Source organism: Cyprinodon tularosa, unplaced genomic scaffold (assembly GCF_016077235.1).
Source record: "Cyprinodon tularosa strain WSP-4 unplaced genomic scaffold, ASM1607723v1 ctg652, whole genome shotgun sequence".
NCBI lineage: Eukaryota > Metazoa > Chordata > Actinopteri > Cyprinodontiformes > Cyprinodontidae > Cyprinodon > Cyprinodon tularosa.
In genome coordinates this window covers 388,706-410,283 of record NW_024039399.1, presented here as the reverse complement: position 1 = coordinate 410,283, position 21,578 = coordinate 388,706, and the positions used below count along the sequence as shown (strand labels likewise).

General features: G+C 39.7%; 1 protein-coding gene across 1 annotated transcript in view; it reads right to left on the bottom strand.

Annotated features, from left to right (window-relative positions):
• stk35 (serine/threonine kinase 35) overlaps nt 1-20,357 on the bottom strand; it is a 40,623-nt gene extending 20,266 nt beyond the window's left edge. The window contains exons 1-2 of the mRNA XM_038308984.1: nt 19,575-20,357; nt 15,964-16,773 (exon numbers count right to left, since the gene is read on the bottom strand). Of these exons, the coding sequence (XP_038164912.1) occupies nt 16,031-16,773; nt 19,575-20,097 (1,266 nt within the window). The 5' untranslated portion in view covers nt 20,098-20,357 and the 3' untranslated portion in view covers nt 15,964-16,030. The remainder of the gene's footprint in view (nt 1-15,963; nt 16,774-19,574) is intronic.
• Between the last annotated feature and the right edge of the window lie 1,221 nt (nt 20,358-21,578).

The window sequence follows — 21,578 nt, the reverse complement described above, 5'->3', positions numbered from 1 at the left end:
TTGCAGTCTAGACGCTGAGGGTAAACATTCTGCGGCTCTGGCTGCAGCGCTGAGAGGGACTCATGCGGGAGAATGGGGTTGGGATGGGGGAGGCGCCTCACGGCAGCAGCTGCTGCTGCAGGACAAGAGTAGGAATGATACATGCTTTCACGTAAGAGTCTCCAAAAGCCGCCAGTGACACCGTAAAAAGTCGCCAGATTTGTCGCTAGTCGCTTTTTTAACAAAATAGTCGCTGGAGGGGTCTGAAAAGTCGCTAAATATAGCGACAAAGTCGCTGAGTTGGCAACACTGCGCCCTGCAGCGCTGGCTCGCTCTGCCGTATTTTTTTTTTCTTCCCCCGTTTCAGTCAAGTGGCAGTGAAGACGGCGGCGGCGGCGGATGACGCATTAATCGCGCGACACAACTAATCGATGATGAAATTCGTTGCCAACGCTTTTAAAAGTCGATTTTTATCGATTCGTTGTTGCAGCCCTAGTTCATTCACTGCTCCTTTTTCTCATAGGCGAAGCGTGTACAATCCAAAGCAGAAGGTGGTGGTAATGCGACCAAAGCCAACCACCAATAGTAAACAAGAAGAAGAAGAAGCGAAGCAGCGTAGCCGGGTGTAGCAGAAAAAAATCAGTTGTTGTGGAGAATTGTGTGAGTATGGCGAGTGGGAAAGAACAGGAGTTGGGAGACGCGCCAGCAGCACTTTATAGGTCTGCTGTATGGGACCACTTTGCATTTAGAGTGACCTAAGATGACGACGGAAAGAACGTTGTGGATAAAAGTGCAACAGTGTTCAAGCATTGCGCAACACGTTTTGTTTATGCTAACAGCAACATGACCAACATGTCATGCTAACCCCGAAATCCCACATACTCCGTCAGATCATAGAGGGCATGCGCGAGATGATTAAATTCAAAGCAGCAAAACATGTGGAAATGATCCAGGGTTTCCATGGATCATTAAAAATAATTACAATTCATTAATTTTTTTAATTTTTTTTCCATTGATTTCATAAATTTTAGATTTTTTCATTCATTTTTATAATTTTTTTTTTTTTCGGTGTAACAATAAACATATACCGAACCGAAAACCGTGACCACGAAACCATGAACCGAACCGAACCGAACCGTTGATTTTGTGAACCGTTCCACCCCTACTATATAGAGATTTCATATGGCATAGGTTTTGAGGGGGTGGAGAATATAAGAAATATAACAGTAAATTAACTGCTATTCTACGAAAACCTAAACAGGATTATTACAGTCAGTTATTAAATTGAAATAAAAAAATATCAAAGGGATTTGGAATGTATTGGGTTAGGTTCAAGAAAAACTCAGGAAAGATGTTTTTTGGTAAATAATAAAAATTTTGAGGACATTAGGTTGTTCATAATTTCAATAAATATTTTGTGAGTGTGGGACCCAAACTGGCAGAAAAAATCCTGGATCCAACAACACCTGCTGAATGAAACAATCAGCAGAAATCCTCATTCAATGTTTCTCACTGCTGTGAGAGGAAAGGTTAATTATAGATATTGTCAATAAATGTAATAACAAGAGGTCAACTGACTGTGAGGGCATTGATATGAGAGTAATTAAGAAGGTATTTGAGGAAATGATTCAGCCTCGGACTAAATATGCAATACATATCTATAGGGAATGCCACACAAAAAATGACTTGGTATTGCTTTAAGGCTGTTAAAACTTTCAAACCCTGGAGTCAAACATGTATATGCTTGTAGTTACTGGAGAGCGAAATTGAAATAAGACCCTCGTTCATCATCTTCTAGACGTTTACTTTCTGAAAATAAATCTAAAAAACATTTAACCTTTAAACAAGGTTGCTTGGGAAATAGTTGTGAGATATTGACTCCAGAAAGTATGAGTAAATACACTGCTAAAAAAAAATTAAAGGAACACTTTGTAATCAGAGTATAGCATCAAGTTAATGAAACTTCTGGGATATGGATTTGGTCAGGTAAGTAGCCGTTGTTAATCAGTTTCAGCTGCTTTGGTGTTAATGATATTAACAGGTGCCGCAGAGGGGGAACAATGAGACGACCATCAAAACAGGAATGGTTTTACAGGTGGAGGCCACTGACATTTTTACCCCTCCTCATCTTTTCTGATTCTTTTTCACCAGTTTTGCATTTGGCTAGGGTCACTGTCACTACTGTTAGCATGAGGCGCTAACTGGACCCAACAGAGGTTGCACAGGCAGTCCAACTCCTCCAGGATGGCACATCAATACGTGCCATTGCCAGAAGGTTTGCTGTGTCTCCCAGCACAATCTCAAGAGCATGGGGGACCGGTATCTTCTCCTTTGTGCAAGGAGGAGCAGGAGGAGCACTGCCAGAGCCCTACAAAATGACCTCCAGCAGGCCACTGGTGTGAATGTCTCTGACTAAACAATCAGACTTCACGAGGGTGGCCTGAGGGCTCGACGTCCTCTAGTGGGCCCTGTGCTCACTGGCCGGCACAGTGGAGCTCGATTGGTATTTGCCACAGAACACAGGAATTGGTAAGTCCGCCACTGGCGCCCTGTGCTTTTCAAAGATGAGAGCAGATTCACCCTGAGCACATGTGACAGACGTGAAAGGGTCTGGAGAAGCCTTGGAGAATGTTACGCTGCCTGTAACATCATTCAGCATAACCGGTTTGGTGGTGGGTCAGTGATTGTCTGGGGAGGCATATTCATGGAGGGACGCACAGACCTATACAGGCTAGACAACGGCACCCTGACTGCCATTAGTATCGGGATGAAATCCTTTCACCCATTGTCAGACCCTATGCTGGTGCAGTGTGTCCTGGGTTCCTCCTGGTGCACGACAATGCCCGGCCTCATGTGGCGAGAGTATGCAGGCAGTTCCTGGAGGATGAAGGAAATGATACCATTGATTGGCCCCCCATGCTCGCCTGAGCATGGGGGCTCAGGCGAGCATGGGGTAGCATAGAGGTGTTGTATATATATAATAGAACACCTCTGGGACATTAGGTTTCTATCCATCCGACGCTGCCAGGTTGCACCTCAGACTTTCCAGGAGCTAAATGATGCCCTGGTCCAGATCTGGGAGGAGATACCCCAGGACGCCATCTGTCGTCTCATTAGGAGCATGGCCTGACTTTGTCAGGCATGAATACATGCTTGTGGGGGCCATACAAATTACTGAATACCATTTTGAGTTGCTGCAACGAAATTTCAGAAAAATGGACTAGCCTGCCGCATCATTTTTTTCACTGTAATTTTCGTCTTTCAATTCAGCCCTCTGTAGGTTGATAATTTTCATTTCCATTCAATTATGTGGCATCCCTTTGTTCCTAACACATCACCCAGTCCATATCAGTATAAATAAACAGCATTTTTTTGCCCCATTGAGATCTCAAGTGTTTTCAAAGTGTTCCTTTAATTGTTTTGAACAGTGTATAAAAAGGTAAATTGCAAATGTTGCAGGAATTGTGGAGAGTAAAATAATAGGAGCGGATAATAACAGAGCCCTACTGGAATTAAGTATTTCTAATTGTTGAAGTGACACTGGGAAAAAAAAAGGATTTACAATTAGAAAATATGTTAAGAAAAATACCAATAAATATAAATTCAGATGAAAAGTATATTTTTAAAATTTGTAAAATTACAGCTTTAAAAAAAAAAGATTCCAACAAAAGAATGGAAAAAAGTTATTTATTGGATATTTAAAAAATTAATTTAGATTCTAAAAAAGTTAAATTGAATGAGAGGATAACTCGCAAAGCAAGGAACATGGACAATGAGTTTGACAAAAATGGTTTATAAAAGTATAGAAAAATACATAAATATTGTGAACTGGCCATGATTATGCAGCAACTGTTGATTATATGCCTTTAAACTATGGTTGAACCTATGGTTGAAATTATACCTAAAAGATAATTGAAATAAATTGTAATCATGATTATTAAATTGCACTGTACATGTGATGACCCAACTAACTTAATATAATATGCTGCAAAATCAATGCTGATTACTACAAATGATATCAAGGCATTTATATTGGATATATTCTGTGAAAATGTCAAACGTAAACATTGGTACATAAGGCAAAATTAACCAAACCCCTTTCCTCCCAGTTCTTTCATTATTGCCCCTTTTGTTTGTTTTTTTTTTTGTACTTTTTTATGTTCGTGTCTTTCTGTATATTAATCATTTCATATCGTTTACTAATTTGTTGTTTATTATCTATTAAACATTTTAAAATAAAGTTACAAAAAACTTTAATCAATATTCCTTTTTTCCCTGCCATTTTTGTACATACAAAACACCAAACACAAAAGCATCCATTATGTGTTAACTCTTAATGTCGACGAAAAGAAATTCTAAACAAACTAAAATACTTAAGCAAATTACTGAACATACAGGTGCTGGTCATAAAATTAGAATATCATGAAAAAGTAGATTGATTTCAGTAATTCCATTTAAAAAGTGAAACTTGTATATTATATTCATACATTACATACAAACTCATATATTTCAGATGTTTATTTTGTTTAATTTTGATAATTACAAATGACAACAAATGAAAATCTCAAATTCATCATATCAGAAAATTAGAATATTGTGAAAAGGTTCAAAATTGATGGCCCCTGGTGCCACACTCTAATCAGCTAATTAACTCAAACCACCTGCAAAAGCCTTTAAATGGTCTTTCAGTCTAGTTCTATAGGCTACACAATCATGGGGAAGACTGCTGACTTGACAGTTGTCCAAAAGACGACCATCGACACCTTGCACAAGGAGGGCAAGACACAAAAGGTCATCGCTAAAGAGGCTGGCTGTTCACAGAGCTCAGTGTCCAAGCACATTAATAGAGAGGCGAAGGGAAGGAAAAGATGTGGTCGAAAAAAGTGTACAAGCAAGAGAGATAACCGCACCCTGGAGAGGATTGTGAAACAAAACCCCTTCAAAAATGTGGGGGAGATTCACAAAGAGTGGACTGCAGCTGGAGTGAGTGCTTCAAGAACCACCACACACAGACGTATGAAAGACATGGGTTTCTGCTGTCGCATTCCTTGTGTCAAGCCACTCTTGAACCACAGACAGCGTCAGAAGCGTCTTGCCTGGGCTAAAGAGAAACAGGACTGGACTGCTGGTGAGTGGTCCAAAGTCATGTTCTCTGATGAAAGTAAATTTTGCATTTCCTTTGGAAATCAAGGTCCCAGAGTCTGGAGGAAAAGAAGAGAGGCACTTCATCCACGTTGCTTGAAGTCCAGTGTAAAGTTTCCACAGTCAGTGATGGTTTGGGGTGCCATGTCATCTGCTGGTGTTGGTCCATTGTGTTTTCTGAGGTCCAGGGTCAACGCAGCCACATACCAGGAAGTTTTAGAGCACTTCATGCTTCCTGCAGCTGACCAACTTTTTGGAGATGCAGATTTCATTTTCCAACAGGACTTGGCACCTGCACACAGTGCCAAAGCTACCAGTACCTGCTTGAAGGACCATGGTATCCCTGTTCTTAATTGGCCAGCAAACTCTCCTGACCTTAACCCCATAGAAAATCTATGGGGTATTGTGAAGAAGAAGATGCAATACACCAGACCCAACAATTCAGAAGAGCTAAAAGCCACTATTAGAGCAACCTGGGCTATCATAACACCTGAGCAGTGCCACAGACTGATCGACTCCATGCCACGCCGCATTGCTGCAGTAATACAGGCCAAAGGAGGCCCAACTAAATACTGAGTGCTGTACATGCTCATACTTTTCATGTTCATACTTTTCAGTTGGCCAACATTTCTATAAATCCTTTGTTTTTATTGGTCTTCAGTAATATTCTAATTTTCTGATATGATGAATTTGAGATTTTCATTTGTTGTCATTTGTAATCATCAAAATTAAACAAAATAAACATCTGAAATATATGAGTTTGTATGTAATGTATGAATATAATATACAAGTTTCACTTTTTAAATGGAATTACTGAAATCAATCTACTTTTTCATGATATTCTAATTTTATGACCAGCACCTGTATTTGTTTTTCATTACCATGCAGATTGAAATACCCTAGAGAAATCGGAGCTCTACATTCCTCTAATCCATTTCAGGTTTTATATATGAGGTCATCCTGCTGTAGCCAGCGCCACTCATTTAAAATGGGACGGGAGGCTGTTGGACCAGCAGCCTCAAAGCACTGAGATCACTAATCTGTCTTTCCAACAGATGACAGCTTTTCTGACCGAATCTGTGCTAGCCTCTTGCGTAATCATTTATCCCACGAGAGAGCAAAGCCAATCTGATGCAGCAAGCAAACACCCCCGCCCCAAACACTGAGCAGCTGGGTGGTGTAGTATAGCAGCACCAGCAGGCTGTTAAAGCGAAGGGTTAACAGGACGGCTGAAAGGACCAGTGAGCCAATTGTCAGACACAGAACTCAGTCCTGGTCAGAACAGAGTTCAACTTCAAACAGGCAGAGAGTTGTTCAGGCCACTGAGCATCTGCTCAGCGGCTGTTTGATGTCACACAAGGAGTTTCTGCTCTAAATGGCAAACTGAGAAGATTAAAATATTGCAGGAACATTTTCCTACACTGCCAACAAGACCAACACTTTTTAGTAAAAGTGTTCACAACCGGGAATTCACATGCAAGCATTAAATAATATCTCGCTTTACAAAATTTTGAAATTATGACAATTACAATACAGCATAAAAAAGAAAATCTGTTGTAAACCATGAGACTAATTTACCTGGCTCAGTTAAACTGATCAAAGTAATTTAGGAACAATTATCATGAGACGATGGGTTCAACCTATTATACTCTTTTTGGGGGGCTAAAACTAATTGGAAAAACTCAACAACCCATATTACGACCACCTATATGTTTCATTGGTTTCATGACCTTAAACGTGTGCTTTTCTAGGAGCCACTATCACAGGATTCACTCTCACCGTTGTGGGGAAGAGTTTCTTCTACTCTCGTGTAATCAATAGCCTACAACTGTTCTCAGAAAAAGGCTGAGACACTTATTATTGCCACAGACAGCCATTCCTGGCATTTAGCAGCACTTCGGTGACTTTAACCAGGTGACAAAAGACACTTTCAGAAACTTTGGAGTTTTATTTGATAAGGGAATGCCTCTGGAGCAGCACACGAAACAATAAAAATTTGTTTTACGACTGCATTAACAACGCAAAACTCAGAAATTTAGTTTCTGACAATGACCTTGAGAAGCTCATCCATGCATTTGTGTCATCACGTTTGGACAACTGCAATAGCGTGTTCACTTGTATGAACAGAAAAAGGCCTAGTTAGATTGCAGCTAATGCAAAATTCTGCACCAAGGATCTTGACACAACCAGAAGAGCTCACATAACTCCTGTCCTAAAAGCTCTACCCTGGCTTCCCTTTGAATACAGCATAAACTTTAAAATTCTGTTCCTGACTTTTAAAGCCCTTCATGGACAGGCTCCCTTTTACATCTGTAACTTGATTCAACCTCACTTTTCTGCTGAAAAGATCTTGTTAAGGGTCCCTCAAACCTTTAGGAAGAGAGGTGATGGGTCTTTCCAAGCTGCCGCACCCAGACTGTGGAATGCTCTACCATATTACCTGCACTTGATGAACTCCATGAATGATTTAAGACAACTAAAAACATTCTTCTTTTAAACCAAGCATTTTGGACTCATTTTGTCAAGGGCTGCTATGATTGTATTTATTCTGTCTGCATAAATTTTATATGGTGCTTTGTATTTTAAGCCTAATGTTGCACAGCACTTTGTGACGCTTGTCTGAGAAAGGTGCTATATAAATGAACCTTACATAATTACTATGTAAAAATCAGAGCTAGGGCTGCAACTAATGATTGTGCAAATAAATTAATCTGCTGACTATTTATTATTATTATTCGATTAATCGATTAATAATTGGATAGCCAAAGATGAAGATGAAAGATGAAAAGATTTTTTTACAAAATAAACCAGATGAAACTGAATCTTTTCTACTCGAGTTCTGAATCGAGCATATTGACAGACAAAAATATTTTTTTATTCCTAAATGCGAAATGTTTATATAATTTTTTAATAACAATTTTTATATAATTACTGCTCTAAGTGGGTTGCTCTGTCAATTAACGATTAATCGAATACTAAATTTGTTGATCATTATTTTAATAATCGATTAATCACAATTAATCACTTCAGCCTTAATCTGAACCCACTATCAGTGCATTACAACTGTGTGTGGGGATTTAATTTTTTTTCTCAGTAGGGGAAATTAAACCTGTTAACATGAGTTTCATAGCAACAGCAGCGATAACACTGACTGCTCTGATGACGTGTCTTGGTGCTTTTCAGAACCGATACAAGATAGCAGAAACTGCAGAGAATAGCGGCTAGAAAAGATTAGCAACACACAAGGTTCCCGGTGAGGGAGGGAGGATGGCAAATTTAGTTAGATGTGGTTGTATTAGAAGAAATTAGGTTGTGAATTTAAAGGCTTATTTTAAAGCGTTCAGAAAAGGTTCCCGGTCCAGATAGCTAAGAAGCTAGCTCTTAACAGAAGCATGGCTGCCATCAGTACGGCACAATAGTGAAAATGTCTATCCAGGACGAACAAACCCGCACCATAGAGTAAACCTCAGCTATGAAACAACTAGCTGTAGCCCAATCTTTTGCGCAAACGCTGCATATGACAGGATAGGAACAGGGTCGCTTTGCACATTCCTAAAGACAAGGTGCCCCCTTTGTACTTATTACTTTCCTTAATAATTACGGTTTGAAAAAGAAAAAAGAAATGGGAAGAAAATTACACAAGAAAAATCAGATTTTATATTCAGGCATATCTTCCAGCCCTAACTAAAACTAGACTATTTATAAATGAGCCCTCTCTGTAATCCATAAAGCAACTAGAATTAAGATATTTCCATTGCATTTAAATAACTTTAACCCATCATCGTTAATAAAATGACAAAGCGAGGCTATGCAATCCCAATGGCTTTGGTCCAATCAACTCCTCATGACTAATTTAAGCCGGGCATACACTGTGATTTTTCATTGCACGCAGCCGCTGCTCACACTGTATAACTAAACCGCAGGGTTTTGTCGTACAGTGCGAGTTCACATTTGAGGATGTATGTTCAGCACAACGCTCTGATGTGATCTACCAGCTCACACTGTACGTCTAATAACCCCGTCGGACTCAGCTCCGCAGTGACATTGAGCTGCTCTCGCTCGTCTGTCTGGAAGCCAAACCAGTAGAACAGGAATATTAAGCTCACTAGAGTGAAACGCGCTGCCTTGGCAATTTCTGCAATTTTGTGCTGAAAGCCCAAAAAAGAAAAGGAGGCAACATATTTGGACAAAGACATGGCTGAGCAAACGTGGCTACTACGGTCTGTCAATTTACAGAAAGAACTTCATTTCACCCGCACCCCCGCCATGCTTCTGTGTTTACATCTGAGGAGGAGGAATCCTCGTTTACGCACTGAGCTTTTTGCCCACGACCTCACGATTCGAGAGAGGCTGATCGCCCCTCATTACCCCCTGTACACTACACGATGCACGATCAGGCTGAAAGTCGACCCAATCTGAAAATTCTCGCACGACTGGAAAACCTACCCGAAAAAAGGCAAAAAAATAATTTAAATAATAATCACAGAGTGTAAGCCCGGCTTTAGGGTAAAAACAACAAAACAAGCAGGACATAATGACAGATATAGTTAGGGAAGAGACTTTGTGGTTCGGCTAACATGGCTGCAGTGGATTTAAGATGAGGGAGAAAAAGACTCTGGTAACCTTTATTTCATTATGATTTTTTAATGCGAGAGATTATTCTGCTTACTGCTCCTAGATCCTGGATAGAATGTGATAGAACTTGTACGTCTGGAAAATGGGAGATCCCTGCTTTAACTAAACATCCTTTTCCGAGCTTTTTTGGTTAACAGCTCTAGACAATTTCATTTTTTAAAGTGCAGCCTTGAAAACAGTAATAAATACATTTTTTTAAAAGAAAAACACGCTTTTTCTCGTTCTGTTTTTTTTTTTTTTTTTTTTTTGCCAGTACCAAACCTGGAACTGTAACATCACTTCAGGACATTGGCTAGCCAACATGGCAGATATAAACACTGAAGGTGAACTGGAGTCAACCTCTTCGGAGCCAAGCTATTTTTTGCTCTGCTCTGGTCCATTGGTCAGGTCAAGTCAAGATCCGTAATTGCCATCGCACCAAACAGGAAAAAGAACATTGTGAAGACCGGTTTGTAAAATTAAAATATGGTAAAGACAGACCAGTAACCACAAATACCCCCAAACTGGGACCATTTAAATTATTGGATGCAAACTAAAGGTACTTCTACATACGAGGAAGCAGATTTCTCATCTCAATCAAAATTATTCTATACTGAGAGGCTTAAAAGCTTCATCAAACCCAGCCACAGCATCCGAGAGCACATCTCACAACTCCAAAACAAACCTGTTATCACATGCATGGATGAAGAGATGCGGATTTTTGAAGTAGAAAACCAAAATTTTTGTATGATCCCTATTATCATCCCTATTACAAAGGCCCATAATGAAAAGAAAATGTTTGGGAAGAAAAAGCATGTATGATGAATGCTGATGGTGAGTTTTAATTATGTCATTAAATTAAGCTTTCATTAACTTGTATTGTGTTCATATGAATTAACAAAAAATAATATCACCATGCTTGCCTAGAGCACCAAGGAACTCTGGAACGGAGTGGGGCGGTTACGGAGGATTTGGGATATTACTCCCCCCACCCCCAATTTTTTTAATAAAAACTCCCCAGTGCTTGATTTAAAAAAAAAAAAAAAAAAAAAAAATGAAAGCCCTATTTCTCTTATTAATCAACTCTTCACCCCATCTTTAATGTGCACTGTATCCCTGATGCCTCATTACATGGAAAACTGAACAACCAGTACAGCAGTACTGCTACAAGAGATGACATTTGTGGCTTTAACATCAACATGCAATGACTATAACAATTTAATAAAAAAACATGCTGGGTTAAATTTGTATGGCCTGACAGTATATAACTAGCTCCGTAGCTTAATTTGACTGTGTGGCTACGTTCACGCCGCAGGTGTTGATACTCCATTCCGACTTTGTCTCACATCCGATTTTTTATTGTGGCTATTCACAAGGAAGTGACCCACATGGACAGAAAAACAATAACACAACATTTCATAAGTCACTGTTTATGGATCGATTTTTAGCTGTTAAGCAGTGGAAGTAGATGGATTATACAGCAGAGGAAAAAAAGAGCTAAGCTATTTACAGCCTTTGACGGAGCAGCGGCAAAGACAACTGTAGTCAAATGCTGTGTTATCAGATACGTATTAATGCCAGCATTTAGTTGTAACTCAACTGTACACCTTTGTCTACACTTTCCTCCATTTTTGTTCTGTTGCAATTGGTTTGTTCCTCTGCCATCAGTACACACTGAAATCATTGTCACGCTAATTCTGATATGGGTCACTTGGCTGTTCAAACCACGGTCACATTCCAAAAGAGGCGGCCAGTACCCGATTTAAAAACTCATACAAATGTGGCCCAGATCAGATTTGAAAAAGTCGGATTCCCGGCATGCTAGCAGTGGGAATGTTCGACTGAAAGGCTGGTAGAAAGTCTATGCTATTAAAATTTTAACGCAATTTGTTTCTGAATTTTGATTGATTCACAAAATATTCAAAATTAACAATTTTAGGTTTCCTTTCTTATTGGACTAATAAATCCTTGTAATGCTACAGACATGACTTCAATTAATCTAAAAGATTAACAGCTAAAACAGCAACCTAATTTCTTACTTCAAATGAACGAGTAAAACCTGTATATGAATAACAAAGCTAACGGCTGGAGGTTAACAGATAAAAAAAGTCACATAATATAGGAATAGCTCCACAGAATAAAACAAACAAAGAATTCACATTTTAATTCAGTGCCAGTTGTCATAAACATCAATCACTGCTGGAGGAATCCAATTATTTCTGGCACACCTTGCTTTGAGCTCCTCTCACGCGGCCCTACTGTTAGCAGGTAAACACAGGAGGACTCTGCCTTCAGGCTCGAGTTGTACCCTGCCTTGTTCCCAGTGCCAGTTCAAATAATGTCTTCCAATTCTGATGAGCGGTTCTCTGGTTACCACGCCCTCTCTGACCCCTCCAGGCAATTATCACACCTCGTTAGCTACAATAAGGCTCAGAAACACGCAAGTAGGGCTAAGATGCATCCCTCTCATAATTAGAAACATCTTGAGGGCTTGCCAAAATTTCAATATTCACACATATTGCATTATAATTTAATTCATTATAGCGATATGTCTTTCAAATGGATATCTGATATTTCAGTATAGAGAATAGTCTATAAATACAGCATTTGTCATTGACACATATTCTGGGTGTAGTTTAAGTCTTTATTTTTCAAAGCATATATTTCTAAATTCTATGCTGAAGGAGTTTCATAAAAATTATCACTTTGTTTAGACATCTGCTGTGCGCATTCTTGGCAGCCTTTCTGAGGCTTTTATAATTTGTGTAGATATCCAAAAATATATCCTATTAATCAAAATTGAGAAACTCGTTTAGTGAAATAATTTTTTACTATATCTTGCAGCGATACCATCTTATTTCAACAACTTTCTGTTTATACTAGGGATGCACGATATAATCGGCCCCCTATCGGTATCGGCCTGTATCGGCCTTAAAACTGAATATCGGACATCGGCCACCCCACTGATATATAACCCGATATTTGATCATCAGTTTGTGATCCGCTATAATTATGAATTTTGCCTTGTAGAAAAAAACAAGAGATGAACTTCCACAAAAAGTAGCACTTAATTGAAAATAAAAATGTTAAAAGTAATAATATTGGCATTGGTTGAAATATACAGCAGAGGTAAAAACATGTACCGTAAATTTCGGACTATAAGCCGCTACTTTTTTCCCGCTGTTAGAACACTGCGGCCTATAATATAGTGCGGCTAATACACGTTTTTTTTCACGGCGCGAAAAACAGACCAATAAAATTGATGAGTATTCAGAGGTGATTACCAGTGGCGAGAAATCCTTCGCCAAAACTGGTCACATGCGAAGGGCATCTTTCAGTGATGTCTGCCAGTGGGTTCTCAATGCGTGGAGCCGTGTGAAAACATCCAGCATCACCGGCGGGTTTCAGAAGGCTGGGCTGCTGCGGGATGAAGAGGACCGCGAGTGCTCAAGTGAGAGCGACAAGGATGAAACTGAAGGCAGTGATAGCATCCTGAAGCTGTTCAATTCAGACACAGAGGAAGAGGACTTTTGAGGGTTTTAGTGCGCAGGAGAAAGAAGAAAGTGATTAATGACTTTTCCTGGTCGGCTGCAATGTTCTGTGCGTTGTTCAATTAAAAGTACCGGCATATGCAGCATTATTTGCGTGTTACCGACACATACGCATATTTAAATGTGTTACAGGTAGTTTGAAAAAAAAAAAACATTCATAATATGTACCGTATTTAATTGTTTTATCATACGGATTAAATCAAGTATATAAAAAATGCACACGCGTAATATCTTTATTTCTAAATATCTAATACAACGTGGGAAACCTGCTGCTTAAAATCTGGTGTGGATTATAAAAGTACAAAATTGATTTTTTTTCTAAAATTAGAGCGTGCGGCTTGTAATCAGGGGCGCTCTATAGTCCGGAATTTACGGGTTTTTTTACTATATTGTTACCACTGAATATCAGTAAAATTTAAGTGAGATCAGTAAACTACAAGTAGTAAAATAATATTAATGACCATATTGTTTGAAGCCATAGAGGTATGAACTGGTTCTGAATCATGTTTATGAAGCATAGCAATACTCCAAACAACCAAAAAATACACTCAAATTGATATAATCACAAGGTGACATGCATTTGTATACATGGAAAATATTTGTTCATTTTCATCCCTACAGTATCGTAAATTGTAGCAAGGACTGATTATTTTCAGGTAACCGAAAAACCATGGAACGTAAGTCTTGTGTACTATTAAAACTTCTTTACTGTGCTTCCATCGGTTTACTGAAGCTAAGCGACTATAAATCGCTCTGGAGAATGAAGATACCCATTACATAAAAATAAAATTTCTCAGCTACACTATGCCTTCCTTGCTTCTGAAGGGTTATCCATTTCCGTAGAAGAACATGATATTGCTCTAACTCTGCTCAGCTAAAATAGCTGAGCCAGCTTGCTTCAAAATCTTAGCCAGGGTCGGGAAGAGTTTTGTGATAGAGAGTGTGGCTAGATAAGTTAGCCAAGGCCAACAATCAAAGAGGCCAAACTACAGCAGTGAGCCATCCAAGGGGCCGCAATGAGAGTATAATCCAAAATAGCTTAAAACACTAACATGTTTAATTTCAGCAAGTGTACCTCTAAAACTTTGGCATTAAATGGAATTAAGGTTCAACTAACATTTGTGTTTCTGCATCCAAGAATAAAGTTAGGCACAATCAGAGCAAAAGGTTGGTCTAAAGCTCTGAATAAAGGTAAGCAGCGCAGCTGAAGTGTGTCTACGGGGGAAGTTTACAGCAGACACTCCATCGCTGAAGTGACCCAAATCCAAATTTTTTTGCCAATATGATACCTGGATCTGATCTTTTCACGTCAGTCTGAACAACACAGATCAGATTTTTTCCAATGCAACCCAGGCCACTTGGCTATGTGGACCTGAATCCGGTACAAATCTGATCTTTTCAAATGCGACCAGAGTCTGAACGGCCAGGTCGAATTTATCCGACCAGAACGTCATTAATACCCGTCAAAGGTCACCATTCTACGTCATGCTACGCAGAAGCGGCAAGAAAAACAACAACCATGGCAGATAATGATACGGAGAGCAGTATTTATGTTTAGCCATATTGAAAAGATTGTGTTTTTATGGTTGGAAAAGACCGCTAGATGTGCGCCGGCACTACCATCCATGTTTACTTTCGGAAAAAAAGAGCACGCTGTCCTGGGACGTCATTGTGTCCTCTTCTGTGCATGTGGGACACTTGCGTTGTATGACTGCAGTTCATACAGGAGATCAAATCATTGTGATCATTTAAAAAAGCTTTTACCTCTTACATGGACATGTTGTTAAACAACCCAAGAGTCTCCACCATCTCATTAGAAATGGCATATTTTAGTTTGTCAGCATGTAACAACTACCATTGAAACTCAATGACAGCACCCATATTATGTCGCCATTGTAAAAACAACTTGTAAATATGATGTGCGCATGTAGCTTTGCTTTACATGCTGTAACGCGTCTGGTGTAATTTTTCCTTAAAGGTCTCCAGCTGCAGATATATTGGCAGCATAGGAAGCATATACATGCATTCACGGTGCTTGCTGGGGTCTATTATCCAGAGCCGATCACATATGTAAGCAGAAACTCTAACTTACTGTAAAATAAAACCATCTGCATAAAATATCAATAAAAAAAAAGGAATTTGGGAAGCTTTTAAAAGAATGTTGCGGTAACCGAAACCACATTGAAAGAATTTTAACAGCATTTAAAGCGTGCTTCATACGTGTCAGGTACATTTATATTATTAACCAGCAAGTGATTTTAAGGGTACATGTTTCAGATCCTTATGACGACAACAGCAGCACATCTCCACGTCAGCATTTTTCCCACGTCAACAACAACTTCTGAGGACTGCTACTGAATACCGTGTTAAATTCAGGGTGTTGAAGCAGAGGAAGTGGGCTTCTGAGAACAGGGATGATTGTCTCCCATTCTTCACACGCTGTATAAACCCATATGTCAGGAAGTCCTGAGTTACAAGGAGACTTGCCCAGGGTTTAATTTGTATTAATCCCGTGGCAGCTGGTTCTACTAACACATTTTGAACATATACCTAAAAGGGAAACGGTTTAAGTAAGTGTAAAACAGGATAATCTGTTGCACAAGTTGACAGAAGCTTTTCATCCATTCAAGTATGTTCACTGTAATTAAAACTAACAGGTAAGAATGAGTCAGCCTACCTGGAAAGGAAAAAGGTCCCTTCTTTAAAAAGTTGGGGTGGGGGGAGGAAAGGTCTCAAGATGTTTGTCATGCTGCACAAGTGACTTGATCCATCCGCATTTCCAGCTGGAAAGCATCTGGTCTGTCCTGGGGGTTTACTGCAAGCATGTCAAGCAGAAGTTTCTTTACTCCTTCAGACATTGAGCTTCTGGCTTTCTGAGGGATGTGGAGAACCATCTTGGGATTCTCAAGCAGAGCTTCTCCAACAGGTATGATCTCAGAGCCTTGTCGAACATAGGTACCCAACAGCTCACGCTTTGATTCTGCATCAATAAACGTGATACGTTCGATCATTGCCCAAATGATGATGCCAAGGGCAAAGATGTCGGCTTTAGCTGTGTAGTGGCCCTCCCAAACCTCTGGGGCCATATAGAAGTCTGAGCCACAAGCCGACGACAACCAGAACTTATTTATGTTGACAATGTTGTTCTGATTGCTTCCTCTGGCACCAGCTCTTACTGTAGGATCTTCTTCACAATTCTTGGAGTTTAGCCCTGCGCAAACCTTACTAAGGCCAAAGTCTGCTACCTTGAGTACTGGTGATCCAGATTTCTGTGAGATGAGAATGTTGTCTGGCTTTAGATCCCGGTGGACAATGTTGTTCTTATGCAGGAAAGCGATGGCACTCGTTAGCTGGAGCATAAAGCTTCTGTTGGTCTGTGGGTCGGGTCGCCGAGATAAGATGTACTGGTTGAGATCTCCACCTTCACAAAACTCCATGACGAACCAAAGGAAACACGGCTGCTCTGGGTAACCAAGGATGCGTTCACCTTAAGATTGAAAAGAGAAGAGATTCTGTTAAAGCTTCAAAGGTCCACATTATCCTAATAGTGAAAGCAAATAAAAAAACGTTAAATACGGCTCAGATAAAGTCAAAAGTGTTCCTTTTACATCAAGTCAGCATAATCTATGTTAAACTGTCCTACTGATGGATCATGTTTTACAGTGACTCACAGATAAAAAATGCATAATAACTGATATGCCTGAGAACTTTCTCCAGCACATCAGTTCTGTCCAAAACTCATATACTTACAATCAAGCAGAGGAACTGAGAGATGCATTACTACCGAGCTCGTCTGAGCTGTATCTTTTGGCTAAATCCTTTTTTTTTTTAATAAATGGTCATGACTTGGAGAAGGCCATTCAGGCTTTTCTAGTTTAACTTTTGTCATGGTCTCCATCTGTGTCTCCAGTTATGCCCAAATGCCCTTCAGTTTGTCCTGAAGGCCGCAGTCTATGTTAACTAACAAGCAAACATCACTACTGCTAGATATCGTATGCCATTGGTTCCTTGTAAATAAAAAAAAATATATATTTTTTTAAGAGTTAATGTTCGTATTTAAATTTCTAATAAAACTTTGCCCCTTTCTACTAAAACCTTTCTTTGAACCTTTGTACTACCACCACTAGGGCATTTAAAAAGCAACTTAAAGATCTGTTACACGCAGCTTAACACATTAAAATAAAAAAGAAAAGGACTAAAGCTAATTTGAACAGGGTTTTTCCTCACCAGTGGTTACAGTGCTTAAGCAGAGCTGAGTTGGAACCTGTTCTTTGTTCTACAGAAGAACTGATTTGCATTTCCTCCACATAAGAACAAGCCATAGTTTGCATCATGTTGATCAGTTATTATTAGAATCATAAAGGTTATTCCACTTGAAAAACACACTGTGTATGTTTTCAGAACCTGCGGCTGCATTACAGAACAAAAGGGGACATGGACCCTGACCCAGCAGTGTTCACCTTAAAAGCATGGCTTTCCAACACTCATCTCACCAGCTGTAATTTGACAGAGCATCTACAATTAGGACTGAAACAAATCGGACATATTGATTATTGAAATAATCGTCAACTAATTTAGTAATCGATCATTAATTGGAGTATAGCGGCTCTAAAACATTTCCTTAGCTGACAGAGCAACGCACTTAAAATATATATATATGTAAGAAAAACATTCTTACTGCATTTAAGATAATAAAAACAAAAAAATCTCTTATTCAAATCAATATGCTGTACCCAGAATTCCTGAAGTGGAAAGTGCTAATTTCTCCCCGTTTAAGTTCTGTAAAAAAATCTTCTATTTTACTAATAATTTTACAATCTAATTAATAATCTAAAAAATAACAGGTTAGTCGATCAGCAAAATGAGTTTTAGTTACAGCCTACCTAAAATTTAAAATAAAACATTGCATCATCTAAAAACCCTGTATTAAAAAACAACATTCATTTGCATGTCAATAAGTTTACTTTAACGGCCAAGGAAAGCCTCTTGGGTATTAGTGAAACTATAATTATAAAACAAGGAGGAAGCTGCGTCATTGCCTGCACTGACGTATCGTGTTAATTACTGCTGGTTTGTCATGCCATGCCATGCCTGGCTTTTCACCGCACACTTCTGAAAGTGGGTTAAAAGAACAGCAGTGTTGTTTTCTGTTATAGCACCAAGCCAAAGAAGCTTTACTGAATAATTTTTATTTTTTTAGTGCCTTGGTCATTTAATCTCCACTGTCCTAAAACAGTGTCACTGTTAGAAACGACATAGATATTCAAAATGGTGACACTTACATAACTGCATGGCTAATGAGAGGAGAAGCAAAGCGATTTGGTTTGGTTGAATAAATGTCTGAGTCTTAATTTAGAGGCATTTTTTAAATGCATTTCCTCTCTTATGCAGTATCAGTGTTGCATGTGCAAATGTTTAGTAAGGGAGAAAGTTGTAAACATGCTGCCAAGTAGCACAGTGTGTTCTCTTTTAAATGGTAGGAACCACAGCGTTCTTTCTGTAGCTCTTCTAGATGATGTACATCGACTTTGCTGTCACGAAGGAGGCTGCAGATGGGAGTCCATGAAGTAAAACCACCTTCCTCTTCAGTGACAAGTCTAATTTAAATCAGGGCTGCAACTACTGATTGTTTTGCAAATCGATTCATCTGTCAACTATTTCTTCAATTGATTGAATAATTATCAGAAAGATTCTTTTTAGGAAACTAAACCTGGTGAAACTCAAACTTTTTCACTTGAGGAGTTCTGGATAGAGCATATTTATTGACTACATTTTTGTTATATATAAATGCAAAATGTTTTTCTTTACAATCTTGGTATAAATACTGCTCTAAGTGAGTCGGTCTGTCAGCTAAAGACATGTTTTAGAGCAGGGATGTCAAACTGGTTCCAGAATGGGCCGTGTGGCTGCAGGTTTTCTTTCCATCCAGTTAATCAATTGGTAAAATAGTTGACGACATTTTTAATTTAAATATAAGTTTTTTACTTTATGTGCAGAATTAGCAAACTCGACAACAATTGGTTCTAATTTCGGGCAGTAAATTGTATTTTGACATATGGAGAAGAGCTGCTTTTGTTAACAAACTTGAATAGTTGGAGTTAGCATGCATCCAGTCAAACACAAGATGGGCTGACTTTGAATGAGGTCACAGAGCATGAACGTTTGGCTCCAAGTTGTTAACCGTTTAGCCCCTGCGTTCCTCTTTAAACCTAATTTACTAGCTTAAATGGAGTTCGGACAGGTCTTTTCACGTTGGTTGATGCAGATTGTGAGGAAGTTTAAGGTTACCTTTGAGGGAGGTCTCCACCAGGCGCAGGTACTGCTTGGACTTCTTGTTACCATGGCTCATCTTCTGGGCTAGGCCGTTCCTCTGCAGCACGCACTCCTCTAGTTGAACCACATTCTGGTGTCGGTTTTCCAGGCTCGTCAGGGCCCAGAACTCAGCCAAGGCTAGTTCGACGTTTTCAGGTGCGTCACATTGGAGCCTCTTTACCGCCACCCTAGCTCCTGTTTTCCTGGCCACGGCCTCGTACACCACCCCGTAGCTTCCCCGACCCACCTCCCGGAGCAGGCTGTAGCGAGGAGACACGGTGGCAGTCGGTCTGGAGGGGTCACTCCGAAGGAAGGAGATCGAGAAGCAGTCCTCGTCCTCTTCCTCGTCCATGGCCTCAGCGTGTTTGTTGTTGTTCTCGACAGTGAGGGAGCGGAGGACCTTCACCGCCTCCCGCTTCATCTTGGCGGCCACGCTCCGCCTGTCGCTCCGCACTCTTCCGCTTACCTTCCTTCTTCTCTTCCCAACGGATAAACCCATAACTTACTTTTAGTTAAAAGTAGACATGAAGCGATGTCGTGTTTATCTGTCATTACTCAAACTCTTATCAAATAAAGTTGGTCGTTTTTAGCGTCTTCCTGGTTGGGGGTTCGGAGAAGTTACACCTCTGCCTGTGTAAAATGGCAGATTTGTTTTCAAAATGCTAGAGTTGCTGAAAAACCTGCTCAAGCACCAGAGGCTGCCCGTCCAACCGTCCTAAATATTTTGGCTTCCTAAACAAAATGTTCCAGCTATCTCAGAGAACAGAAGGCGTGGCTTCAGCTGCAGCTCCGCCACAGACTGGCGCAGAGAGAAAATAGCTCCTGGACATTTGGTTTTACTTTAAAACTACCGGCTAACATTTATTCATCTGCTGAAAAGACTGATGCTAATATTGCAGTAACGTATTTTATCGAGCACATTATTCATTATTGATGGCCAAAGTTTCTTTCGTTGTCAACGTGAAAGTGGGCGCACGTGCAAGCAGAGCTTGTATCATACGGATCACCGCACATCTGTTTGTAAATGTTCTGAGTCAGCGGAAGTACACTCCAACGTCCTTCTGCACACAGACTGATGCTCTCCACCATCATAGACTGAGCACAGCTCTGTATGTAGGGGCGCCACCAGGAATTAGAGACCCATGAAATACATTAATATTGGGCCCCTAATACATTTATGCAGAATTTAAAATTGCAATCAACATGCACGGAAGAGTATTATTTACAGGGGTTGACATTAAGGATTTTTACAACTTGCCCAGAAACAATTTTTACTTGCCCAGTATAATGTTTGATGAATATTTTTCCTAATATTATTTTTTGTATATATATCAATGAAACATGTTTGTTTTATAAATGTTTTTTTGTAATTCATTAAGTTTACAGGTTCCTGGTGTGAATATGCACGGATCAGATAATGAACTCAAGCCTACATTACCGTGTTAACATGCTTTTCAATCCTTCCTGCACATTCTTTTCAAACTAAACTTTGCTTTAAACCAGAGGTCTTCAACAGGGGGTCCGTGACCCCTAGGGGGTCCGCGGAGGCATTGCATGGGGGTCGCAAAACTTTTGATTGATTCGTTTTTTTTATATATATTCCCTCCTGAATTGAAATGTCTTTAAATCCACATTAACATGAATTAAACTCACTGTAGTAAACAGATAAATGGAGGCAGAAGATGCCTTTCAGTCATCAATGCACACATTCAGCGACACACAGGAGCTCTTTCAAGCTGGACACCGTTTCATTCACAACACCTGTCCCATCAACCAAGAAGCAGAAATACTTTAATAATCCCAGGGAGAAATTACTTTCCTTACATTACTCCTTCTTTAATAGAGTGACTATAGGACCAGTTTGATAGAACACAATTTCATACAATATATATAATTAGGGGGTCCCCGCTTTATCTTGTCATCAGTTTTGGGGTCCTTGGCCTGGAAAACGTTGAAGACCCCTGCTTTAAACTATTGTGT